Source organism: Hyaena hyaena, unplaced genomic scaffold (genome assembly GCF_003009895.1).
Source record: "Hyaena hyaena isolate Hyena2069 unplaced genomic scaffold, ASM300989v1 scaffold_49, whole genome shotgun sequence".
Classification (NCBI taxonomy): Eukaryota; Metazoa; Chordata; class Mammalia; order Carnivora; family Hyaenidae; genus Hyaena; species Hyaena hyaena.
In genome coordinates this window covers 2,369,819-2,382,404 of record NW_024080681.1, presented here as the reverse complement: position 1 = coordinate 2,382,404, position 12,586 = coordinate 2,369,819, and the positions used below count along the sequence as shown (strand labels likewise).

Below are 12,586 nucleotides of genomic sequence, written 5' to 3'. Positions count from 1 at the left end.
TAGAATTATGGATTATTCTGGAATTGTGTGCAGTCCTCTTAGTAAACTTGTTGTGGTTGCTTCCTCCCTTTGCTCCCCCCTGTCCTTGAAATGTGTTTGGCTACTTGCCCTTAATTGGTAAAGGAATGCATCTTGTAGATTTCAGTTTGTATCCAGTTACCGGGTATAAAATAAACCGCAAGAGGGGCTTGCGTAGAATTGTTCCTCCGGCTGGAGTTGTGTCTTTGTCTGTCTTTTGTGTGTGTCTTGTCCTTTGTGTCATTTCGGCCGCAACACAAAGAGAAGCTTCAGAAAATTTCATGCCATAACCTTTGACCTTTTAATGGATGATCCAGTATCCCAGTTCCACCCCAAAGGAAAAAAAAAAAACACTGATGAGGTGAGGTTTCAAATGCTTGATCCAGAATCTGACTTTAGAACGCTTCCATAATTTTGGGGAAGTGAACGGAGTTCTCTTTGGAATTAGGTTTGGTTTTAAATTTCAACATTGCCAGGAGCAGTGACTTTTTGCAAGTTACATAACCTTTCAAGTTTCTGTTTCCTTAACTGACAATATCAGTCTAAAACTGTTGTAAAGATTAATAAGAAGAAGACAGTACAACATCTGATACATAGTAATATCCTAATAAATGTGGAGTAGTGTTATTATAATAATGAGTAGTAAGTAGCTAGTTCCCTTTTTCAAGGACTAGGGCTAGGGCATTTAGTGGAATGCCAGGATTCAGAGGCTGCTATATTTCATTTACATGATCACATTTATAGTGACTTATTTATAGTGACTTATAGGCTGCCCCAAAGAAAATTCCTCCAAAGACTGAATTAGGGGCTCCTGGCTGGCTCAGTTGCTCAGTGGGTAGAGAATGTGACTCTTGATTTTGGAGTCATGAGTTCAAGCTCCACATTGGGCCTAGGGCTTACTTAAAAAAAAAAAAAAAGAAGATTCCTTTAAAGTTTATTTATTTTTCAAGGGCGGGAGAGAAGGGCAGAGAGAGAATCCTAAACAGGCCCCATGCTGCCAGTGCAGAGCCCAATGTGGGGCTCAATCTCATGAACCAGAAGATCGTTACCTGAGCCAAGATCAAAAGTCAGATGCTTAACTGACTGAGCCACCCAGGCACCCCAAATAAAGACTCCTTTAAAAGTGACATGTCAGCCTTTGCCTGAGTTGACTGAAGGGTAACAGAATATGCCACCCCAAAATATGCCTCTTTGACAGAAGTATTATTTTGAGTTGATTATTTTGAGAAGCAGTCAAGAGCTCTGAAAACAGAACTGAAGCTATCCTTTTGTAATGGAAATTTAAATTTATAAAGGAAATCTTCCTTTCTCAGAAAGAGTATGACTAAATCACAGAAGAATTTTATCAGTGTTAGAAGATGCTAATTTAAAGATTTTAATATGCATAACATAACAAACCTTACTTTTGTTTACTATACTTTTCCTGGTTACTTACCTAGACCAGGTCTCTACACTCTTGTTTTGTCTTTATCTGAAATGGTATTTAGGCCTGAATTCTAAGCCACCTCTGAGAGGGGCACCTGGGTGGTTCAGTCCGTTAAGCATCTGACTTTGGCTCAGGTCATGATCTCATGGTTTGTGAATTACAGCACCACTGGGCTCTGTGCTGACAGCTAAGAGCCTGGAGCCTGCTTCAGATTCTGTTTCCATCTCTCTCTGTCCCTCTCCCTCTCACGTACTATTTGTCTCTCTCTCTTTCTCTCACTCAAATATAATAAACACTAAAAAAAACCCCATTATTCCTTTGAGAGTTATCTTTCTGAAGCTTCCAAGCATACATGAAATATACATGTTAATATTTTTTTTCTGAATTTGTCTTGTATTACACTGGTCTCAAGCCAAGAACTAAGAAGGGTAGAATAAAAATTTTTTTTCTTCCCCTACACAAACCTGACTTTGTTGAAGGTTTGACTTCAGTCTGGCTGACTCTTTGTCCTATGCTTCTGACTTACTGTGCTTGCTTTTTTTTTTTTTTTTTTTTTTAAGGAGTGTGAACAGGGGAGAGGGAAAGAGAAAAAGTCTTAAGCAGGCTTCATGCTCAGCATAGGGCCAGACGCAAGGTCCATCCCACCACCCTGGGATCATGTCCCGAGCCAAAATCAAGAGTCAGATGCTCAGGGGCACCTGGCTGGCTCAGTTTGTTAAGCATCTGACTTTAGCTCAGGTTATGATCTTACAGCTCATGAGTTCTAGCCCCACATCGGGCTCTCTGCTGTCAGGGCAGAGCCTACTTCAGATCCTCTGTTCCCTCTCTCTGGTCTCCCCTCTCACTTACGTGCTCTTTCTCAAAAATAAACTTGAAAAAAAATCTTTTAAAAAAGTCACTCAATTGACTGAGCCACTGGGGCACCCCTGTGCTTATTTTTAAAATATAATGTTATAGCTTTAGTCCGAATATGACCCTTCCTATAAAGTCTAGGTGCCTGGTTCTCCTGATATATTTTATTTTTGACAAATCAGTAACCTAATTAGTCAAGAAGAATATGCCACAATTTTCAGTTTTATCTGGTATTCATTATTATATTATTCTATGTATTCTTAAGTTTTGTTTGTTCCATGGTTTTTACTCTGGATCGAGGTTGATCTCAGCCCTCATGGTAAGATCAGCATTGTATTTGGAGAGAACAGAAAAATGTCTGCTTTTATAGGGCTTATGTACCCTTTTTCATCTCCTTAATCAGTCTTTCTTAAATTTCTTGGCTTGTTAAAAAAAGTTTTCCCTAGTCTATTAGTAATAATCTGTTATAGTTTATTGAGTTATATATATCACACTTCATATGCATTATCTTTAAACTTTATAACAAGGTAAAAATTATCACATTTTAGTGATGAGAAAAGACTGGGTAGTATTAACTTGCTCTAAGAATAGAGAGTACAAAAAAGACCAATAGGTCTGATTTTGCAAATTTATGGTTTGAAACAGATGTGACTTAAAAATTCCAGGGTCAGAATTTGAACACAGATCTGGTCTAGACCATATGTCCCCTTCCAGATATATTTGTGAGCACAGCCTGTGGAATCAGATTGCTTGGCTTCTAATCTCAGCTCCAACAAATTAATAGGTGCATATTTCACAGGGTAAGATAAAGTGAGGAAAGAGACCCTGTCAAGTAAAGATATGAAATAGGAAAGAACAATGCTGCTTACTCTAGTTTTGTTGAAGCTACTATTCCCTAAGAGTTCTTCCATCAACTCTGAGAGGATGCAGGATGATGCCCAAAGACAATCAGAGGCAGGAATAAAGGAATAGTAATTTTAGTTCCCTCTCTCTACGTAACTTTATTTTGTCTGTTTCCTTATTTATTTATGAGAGAGGGGGAGAACAAGCTGGAGAGGGGCAGAGAGAGAGAGCCCAAGCAGGCTCTGTGCTGTCACTGCAGAGCCTGATGCGGTGCTCGATCTCACAAACTGTGAGATCATGACCTGGCCTGAAACTAAGAGTCAGACGCTTATCAACTGAGCCACTTAGGTGCCCCTAGAACCTTTTTATTTTTTTATTTATTTTGAGAGAGAGAGAGAGAGAGGAAGAGAGAGACTGTGAGCAGAGGAGGGACATAAGGAGACAGAGAGAGAATTCCAAGCAGATTCCATGCTCTTAGCGTGGAGCCGACAGGGGGTTCCATCTCACAAACTGCGAGATCATGACCTGAACTGAAACCATGAATCAGACACTTGACTGACTGAACCACCCAGGAGCCCTGAACTTTTATGCTATAGGAGAAAACTGATTCAATAACCCAACTTATTTATTTATTTATTTATTTTTTTTTTTAATTTTTTTTTTTTAATGTTTTTATTTATTTCTAGGAGAGAGAGAGAGAGAGACAGCGCGAGCAAGGGAGGGTCAGAGAGAGAGGGAGTCACAGACTGAAACAGGCTCCAGGCTCTGAGCTGGCAGTCAGCACAGAGCCCGACGCGGGGCTCGAACCCATGAACCGCGAGATCATGACCTAAGCGAAAGTCGGACGCTTAACCGACTAAGCCACCCAGGCGCCCCCCAACTTATTTATTTAAAGGACAGGCAAACAATAACAAAGGAATTTAAAAATTCCTCTAAATAAATACTCAACTTCATTTAAAGTGCCAAGAAAATCCAGATGAGTAAGACATGATTTCTGTTCTTAAAAGCACAATCTAGCTTAATTAAGTGCTACAATGAAGGGAGGTAAAGAAAACACTATGTATTACGGTTAATTCTGTTTAAAGGGCTGTGGTGTCCAAGAAAACTTTCACAGAAACGGCAGACATTAGCCTGATTGGACATTAAATTGTTGGACAAAAGCTTCACATTAGGGCTGGCTTGCTGTAAAGATAAAGTGATCCCTTTTCAGCTCTTTTCTAACTTCGTTTTCTTTTTCTTTTTCTTTTAAATATTTTTATTTATTTCTAGCAGACAGAGAGACAGCGTGAGCAGGGGAGGGTCAGAGAGAGAGGGAGACACAGACTCTGAAACAGGCTCCAGGCTCTGAGCTGGCAGTCAGCACAGAGCCCGACGCAGGGCTCGAACCCACGAACCGCGAGATCATGACCCAAGCAAAAGTCGGACGCTTAACCGACTAAGCCACCCAGGCGCCCCATCTAACTTCATTTTCTAAGAGGATAAAAATATCAGATATAATGAATCTACCACTGGGATCCAGTAGTTGACTACAGTTTAGAGTTTACTGGTTTTCTGTTTATTGCCTCTGGGGTATTTTAAAATACATCTTTATCAATCATTGGTCCATTAAGCATTTGACTTCTGCTTCGGTCATGATCTCACAGCTTGTGGGTTTGGATTCTGTGTGTGTCTTTCTCTCTCTGCCTCTCCTCTACTTGTGCTCTGTCTCTCTTTCTCTCTCCTTCAAAAATAAACATTAAAAAAAAAAGTTCATCCAATTCTAAGAGTTAATCCTAGAATTCACAATTCTAAAAATGTGAATCAATGTCATCATTCCATGTCTCCATTTTTCCACTTTGTAAGAAGTACCTTAATGAGATGAATATACATAACAAAGACTATTTGGTCTAAATATCAAAGTTTATTGAAATAAAATATAATCTATAATAAAAAATACTAAGGGTGTTATCACTGGTTACAGTTTTAAGTATATGAACAAAAAATCCAACATTTTAATCCAAGAATGACACTATCCTTGTGGTACAATAACAAACATGAAATTAAATGTTGAATAATACTGAATAATTCTATCAAGAAATATTTTACACTTTCCCATCTATGTTCAATATGCCTTTTTTTAAGGAATATCCTCCAAAAGTGAAACTTTTGGAATAAAATGTTTAAGACATAGTTTTTAGAATTAAATAATTTTAACATAATTAGCATTTAAAACAATAACTTTCTTTCATAGAAATTCAGTTGAATTCTAAGCTGGGTAGATGCTTTTAGGTGTCATTTGAAAAATGTATTTCAATGCTGTTTCGTATCAATCTCTAGGGTTGCTATTATTCGCAAACTGGAATTAAAGCTGGTCATAAAGCAAAATGGATGAATTGTTTCAGAAGTAGAAAGGGCATTACAATAGTAAAGAAAAGGAGAAAAGAATAGGTGCTCATACACAATCTAGATATTTAAACTTTTTGAGAACTCTACTTCAACTGGCCGATCTTGGCCTAGCACAAAGAGATCTATATGTCATAGCAACTTCCTGACCCAAAGAGTTGGACAGTAAAGTGGAGGAAGAAAACTTGTTTCTTCTTGCTACATTTCAGAATCACTTGCTCTGCAATCATTGTAACATTTCACTTGCTATTCCCCAAAATATGTGCCACTTCCAATTATTCTGCACAATTCAAGGAAAATGACTCACATGCGCTAACTTTAGGAAATGACTTTCAGGTACCTCGGAAGTTTCGTAAGTGAAGATTATCCGGTTATCCCTTTTGCTGACTGCTGTGTAGCAATCATACGTCAGTCTTCTATGATATTGTCCTAATTGTGATGTATGGATCTGTGAAAACAGTAGTTGTCGTTTTATTGAGGAAAATTGCCTTTTAACAGAAACCATTGGAAGTTTTTCAAATCCTTATCTTTAAAAATCTGTAGAACTATGATATCTACTGTACTCTGGAAAATAATGATTACTTCATACAACTAAGATGTGAATAGGAATAAAAACTGACAAAATTGAGACACATCAGACAGATCTTCAAAGATTAAATACCAATCTTAGTGTTTAAATATATTCTATTAGTTAGAACCACTCTGTCGGGTATTTTAGTTATAATGCCCATTTGGACAGGTTATTGACGTGGGAACTGAAATGGGCATTTGTGTTTCCTGACTTCCTGTTTAAAGCTGTAACTACTACCAAAGAAGCCAGCATCACTATCAGAAGAATTCTGCTTTGTATATCTTCTCATCTAGGAGACATCTCTGCCTCTCAAAGCAAGATATTGTAGTGAATGTGGATATAAAATTTTTAAAAGTAATGACAAATTATTAAGTGATTTGAAAAAATTCTTAAATTCTTAAAATGAAAATACCAGATAAATAGAGGCATTGAAGAATAATAAGAGAACTTTTAGTCTTTTAAGTCTACTGTGATTTAGAGTTTAGGGTTTTTATTTCTGCCATGGTATTTCAACACCTTATCTGGGATAGTACCATGTTCTAAAAAATACTGTTATAGACAGAGAAGTCTAAATCTCAGGACAAAAGGACAAACCCGAACTTGAATCAATAGTTGGAAAACTTTTACCCAATTTTTAAAATTTAACGTTTTTAGATCAGAAAAGTGAAATTAGAAATTAGAATACTTTATGTAAAAATACATATGCATAGCACAATGTATAAAACTCTAATTTCTAACAGCAGAGACACTGGGATTAAGTAAGAGACATGCATGAATTAAAATTAAGATAAGTCTTCAAAAGAAGTTAAAATTATTAGGGTCCTGCAATCTGTCCCTCAGGCTACATTATCTCTTTTGTAATCTGTTTGGCTAACAAGACTTTGATCTTAAACTTTTTGTTTTAAAGTGTCACCTGAGAAAAGTACCCTTGATTCTGCATAAGATTTTCTCAGTAGCTATAATATTATTTAAAAAAAATAAATAAAACACCACTATATTCCCAGAGAACCTAAGAATTCATCCATGCACAAAAGTTTACTTGTATGTATTAGCGACCTGATAGCAATGTACTTTGTAACATGGAAAAAAGGCAGAGAGAATCTAAATATTTAGATACATGAAAGATGCTGGAAAAAATAGACTTTTAATGCTTTTTATACTCCCCAAATTCTCTTGATTTTGATCCTATAGTCCATAGAACACAAAAGCAACCGCAGAATACATTTTGGGAAGAGATAATGCCATACTCAAAGATAAGGCAATTTTACAAATTTTAACAGCATTAAAGAAAACTAGACTTTAAGAAATATTGTCATTGGGAAAAAGACCTGCACACTCAAGAACAAAAACTTTAATATTTATGATTATTTAAGTAATACTCTGAGCTTACACTATTGTCCTTTATTCAGGAGTGTAAAGCTCTGAAAAAATGAACATCCTTTACATATTTAAATTGAGGCATAGAAAATTTGTCCATGAAAAGATAAAAGCCAGATTTTTAGACATAAAACAGTTCAAAATTCCACATTTCCAGTTCCTTAAAATACAAGTTATGTACTATCTTTAATGGCCTCCATGTTATTTTATCAAACATTAGTAAATTTACAATTACAGTTTAAGTTGTATGCCCAAGTATTGTATGATAGACAAAGCCTGTAAGTTTTCTACCATATTTTAAAATAACTGGTATATTTAATAGGAAATTAAGTGAAATGTAATCATTTTGCTTTTTTTTCTTTTTTGCTTCAAAGCAATTTTTTTTTAAATAAATGAGTTTGAGGATAGTTCTGGAAATTCTTGCCTTGAATATATTTCTCCAGTAGGACTTTATAAATATCAACTTAATATGCCAACATTAATATAAGGATTACAATTCTTTCCTTAAATATCTATTTGACTTCTAATCCTCTTTTCTCTCAAGATCTTTCTTAATGACCTGCACTGGTGTTTCAATAAAAACAAAGTGTTAAGGTTTTATGCAAGTACAAAATGGTTAATGTTGGGTTCAGACAACTAATCTCCAATAATAACTTGCTTAATTAAGCTAAGATCAAGAAGTATGAGGAAGAATCTGAAACATAATATGGGATAAGTAGTCAAATACTAGAAATATGGGACACTAAAACAAAATATATTGTACAACATAATCCTGAACTTAAATCTACACCTCATTCAACTGGTAAGCTGACAGACACCCTGAAACATGGAAGAAGTTACTTCACTTAAGCACACTGGACCAGCACATTATAGAAACAGCCAATGCCAATTTTAGCTGCCTCAAACTGCTTAGGGTATGTGTGTGTGTGTGTGTGTATTCTCAAATGGTAAAATTTGAGGGAAAGTTCCCAGATTCCTTAGATAATAGAAGTTATGGATCCTTGCTTCAAACACACACACACACGTACGCGCGCACACACACGTACTTTTAAGCGTTGAAACCTATCATAAATCACAGCATTGTTGATTCAGTGGGGTTACAAATGAGAAGTTTTCATATTGCTAATAAAGACTGGTAACTAAACTTATGAAATAGCTTTTGAAAGTACAAGAAAGTGCAGTGACCATATCCATTCATTCGTGTCTCTTTTGCTAGCTCTAATAGTGATTGGTTGATGCAAATGTGTCCCTAATCTAGTCTATAAATATTAAAAACAAAAATGTTTAAGTTCTAACTTCTGCTAGCAGTTAATGTAACAATTTTCAAGTACTACAAAATATTGCGAAGGAAAGACTTTAATATACCACTCTCAAATTCCAATATACCAAAACCAGCAATGAAATGTCTGAATATGCAATTTGTTGCCTTGAGCAAAACTTAAGAATATAAAGACACAATAGCTCTAACCTTCAAGGATGGGAAACCAGTATCTCCCAAGAAGTTTGTTTTAATAGAATTGAACATTTAATTTTTTCCTCATAATAATCAAAGCAAACATTTTATCAGTATTACTCTTGGTATATCAAACTGAATTCCAGGAATGTAAGAAAGTCTGACTTGAAATATTACATAGAAAAAAGGTTGAATTAACAAACACATTACATTTTTTAGTTATTTTTTCTAAGTATACATTGACATCTACTTATCTGATAGCAGCACTGCTGGTTTTGAGTTTTGTTTTTTTTTTTTTTTTTCCTTCCAGAGGGAATGCAGAATGGCAGTAATATCTTTGGAATAAATTAAGAAGATAGTAACAAATAACAGAGGAATAACTTTTACACATATATCTTTCAAGGGTAATAAATAGATAAGTATATAATTATGGAAAAATACGCCTCAAATATGCTTTTTAAAATTTCTCAGGATTTACCGTTTTGTTTTTTCTTATTAAAATATAATGCTCTGTCACTACTATCTGTTCTAGGAAAAACAAACCATAAGGTTTAGGTTCCTCCTCCACCAACAGAGTGATATCAAGAGTAAACTTCAAGTTGCTTGAGCCAAGGGAGAATTCTGTAGTAATTTGATTACTTCACTAACGTACACATATTTTAGGTTATTAATGAGAGACTCACCAAATATTTTGTATCAAAGTGTTATACCTCAAACAGGTTCTTTGATGATTTATCATGCTAGTATAGGAAATCTGAAGGACTAACAAATGTTATATAACATAACCAGACATGCAATACAGAAGGACATGACATAAAAGATATAGTTTGACCCTGGATTTTTCCCTTAGAATAATTCCTTCCATAAATAAGACTTTACTTTTTATTTTTACATACAGACTCATCCTATAAATAGTCCTGGATCATGGAGAATGTTAAGGACATAGCTTAAGAACTCTAGACCACTTTTTTTGTAGTCTATTGTCACCCCAGACCACAAAAAACATTCTCCAAGTGGATGCTCAGGTTAGATAAAGATGCTCTTAAATTTACTGAGGCTTAGAATGTAAATCACAGAACTACTTGCAGCAGCAACAGTCTTTTCAAAAATGATTAAATCAAACTTTTAAATATAAAGCATATATAAAAAGGACTATTAAGGATAGTAGAAATACAGGAAAATATGTGTTGCCTCATAATAAAGTTCAATAAATATTCTTTCTGAATCCTATAAACACTACAAGATGTTATAGGTCTATTTGGTTCCCATAAGTTAAAAAAGTCTGATTGCTTTTACATAAATTCCTCCCAATTCTTACCTATTTTCAAACACATTTTTATTAATGCATTTTGACTAAACTCAGAGATTATATCTCTAACTTCCTTTCAGAAATGTGCTTTTTTGTTGGCTTTAATAAGTATACTTAATTTTCTAGCAAATAAACATGATTTAAATTTTAAGGTTCAAGGTAATTCTAGAAAAAGGTAGACATCTGAACTATCTGCTTTTCTATATTCCTGTATTTACAAGGCCTAGCATCCACTGTGGTTTCCTTCTTATACTCAGTTATCGCACTTTCAATAAATAGTAACTGTAGTACAAGTTACCTATATTAAAGATTTCAAAATTCCTCAAAATTTCACAACACTACAAAGTCATTAATATCTGATTTGATAGAATATGAGTATTAGTGTTATGTAATTTTTTTGCTATTGGAAAAGAAATACAAATTATTTTTTCTATCTAAATTAAACCCAACCTCCATTATCAGTTCTCAACATAGTGTCTAAAATGTACATTCCTAAAGAAAGGTAAAGCTGTTCAAGGGCTGAACTAGTCCAATACAGGATTAAAGGTTATTTATTTCTGTTATTGTTTGTCTTGGTTTGTTTCTTGTTTGTGTGTGTGTGTGTGTGTGTGTGTGTGTGTGTGTGTGTTTTCTTTTTATATCACTATATTAACCCCCTGGTTTCTCTTGGATTAGATAATAATTTAACATTGTAAAAATTAATTTCAGAAACTATTGTGCTAATGTTTAGATTTCAGGAAGGAATCAGACAAAATCAGTTACCTCCATTCATTGTTAGAACAGAAGATAAAATAGCTTACTAACTGATATGAGTTATGAATGTCACTATGACACAAAATTTGCTGTGATTTGCTTATTTGGCTACAAGTGCAGTATTTTTCATGAATGATACCACACAGCATTTCCAACTTGTAACATGAAACTCCAGCTCACGAAAAGTGTACTGTGTGACTTGAAAAAGTCTGATTGAAACTAAGTAACAACCTTTCCCCTGAAAAACATGAACAAAATCCATTGGGAAATCAGGCACAGACGGTATTTATCGGTTTTTCTTCCTTTCTTCCTGTGGTTTTGTTTCTCAAGACATATAGATGCATCCAACAGAACCCACCACTTGTTACAAAATGACACAGCTATTTTTGTCCTTTTCTTTTTCTTTGTCTTTTTCTCGAGGTTCCTTTCGTTTACGTTCAACATTCCCAGATTGTCTTCCACTTGATGGAGAGGCTTGTGCTGGCTGGCTTTGCTTTAAGAAAAATAAACAGGAAGAAATTACCTCAACTTTCTAAAGTGCTTAATCATAGTTATCTAGAAAGAAAAACCTTAAGAGTGAAAGGAATCACTAATGAAAAGTTATTTGGACAAAGACTTGTCATGTTACATGGTATCTGAGTAATTGCCTCTATAATTTTACATAGATCTAATTAAGGTATCAATTATTAGAAATAAAAGAAATTTCAAACAGTAAATAATATGGAGGATTATATCCCCTGAAGCCTCAAATTCAAGAAATATTTGTTAAAGTTTAGAAAATGTTAAAGAAGTTGACAACTTTTGGTAAGCTAAGTTCCCCAAGACCTCATAAATATTATAATAAATAGATTTTCAAGGAGGGAAAAAAAATGCTGAGAACTTTGAATGTGAAATAAGTGTATTCTGTGAAATAAGATGTTTTTAGTGAAAAGCTAGTGAAAATATGGTAGGTTTTAAATTTTAAGCTTGGAGTAGTAAATATTTTAACTAAAAATAGAAACACTTAGTTTAATGCAGACCTCTATGTTTAAAATTTCATCAGACCTTAAAGGGCATCTTATTTTCTTTGTATCCCAAGTCAGAGGCACAGTTCTGGCATAGTACAGTTAAACATAAAAGAAGGAAAATATTTTTTCATTTAATAAAATGAGATTTAACAGAAAGGAACCCACTTATTAGTCATATTTGCAGTACTTAAAAAACATTTAACTGGGAAGAGTGAAAAGTGAAAATATGCTAACCTTTGCTGAATACTTGGTACATGTCATACACTGGGTTAAGTACTAACATTATTTGTCCTTAACCAGGAATCTAAGAGTTAAGCATTATCTTTTATTTTCAAGATAAGCCAAATAAGGCTGAGAGACATAGGAGGGCTCTGTTCCCCTATTAAGGGGTTACAGAAGCACGAAATGCAATCCACGTCTATCTGGCTCTGAAGTCTACCCTCTTACCAGTAGTACCTCATACTGCCCTGTAATTGTTACAAAAGGCTTTTTTCCAATTGGTTTATATTCTTTGGAGCTATTAAGAACTTAAATTTGATTCAGTTGCACCAAAAATAATAATATGCCTAGGAATAAACCAAAGAGATGAAAGATC

General features: G+C 34.6%; 1 protein-coding gene across 2 annotated transcripts in view; it reads right to left on the bottom strand.

The window, feature by feature from the left end:
- Window positions 1-6,697: 6,697 nt before the first annotated feature.
- MINDY2 (MINDY lysine 48 deubiquitinase 2) overlaps window positions 6,698-12,586 on the bottom strand; it is an 84,922-nt gene continuing 79,033 nt past the window's right edge. For both annotated transcript variants that reach the window (XM_039230641.1, XM_039230642.1), the window contains one exon: window positions 6,698-11,477. In XM_039230641.1, coding sequence (XP_039086572.1) covers window positions 11,349-11,477 — 129 coding nt within the window. In that variant the 3' untranslated portion in view covers window positions 6,698-11,348. The remainder of the gene's footprint in view (window positions 11,478-12,586) is intronic.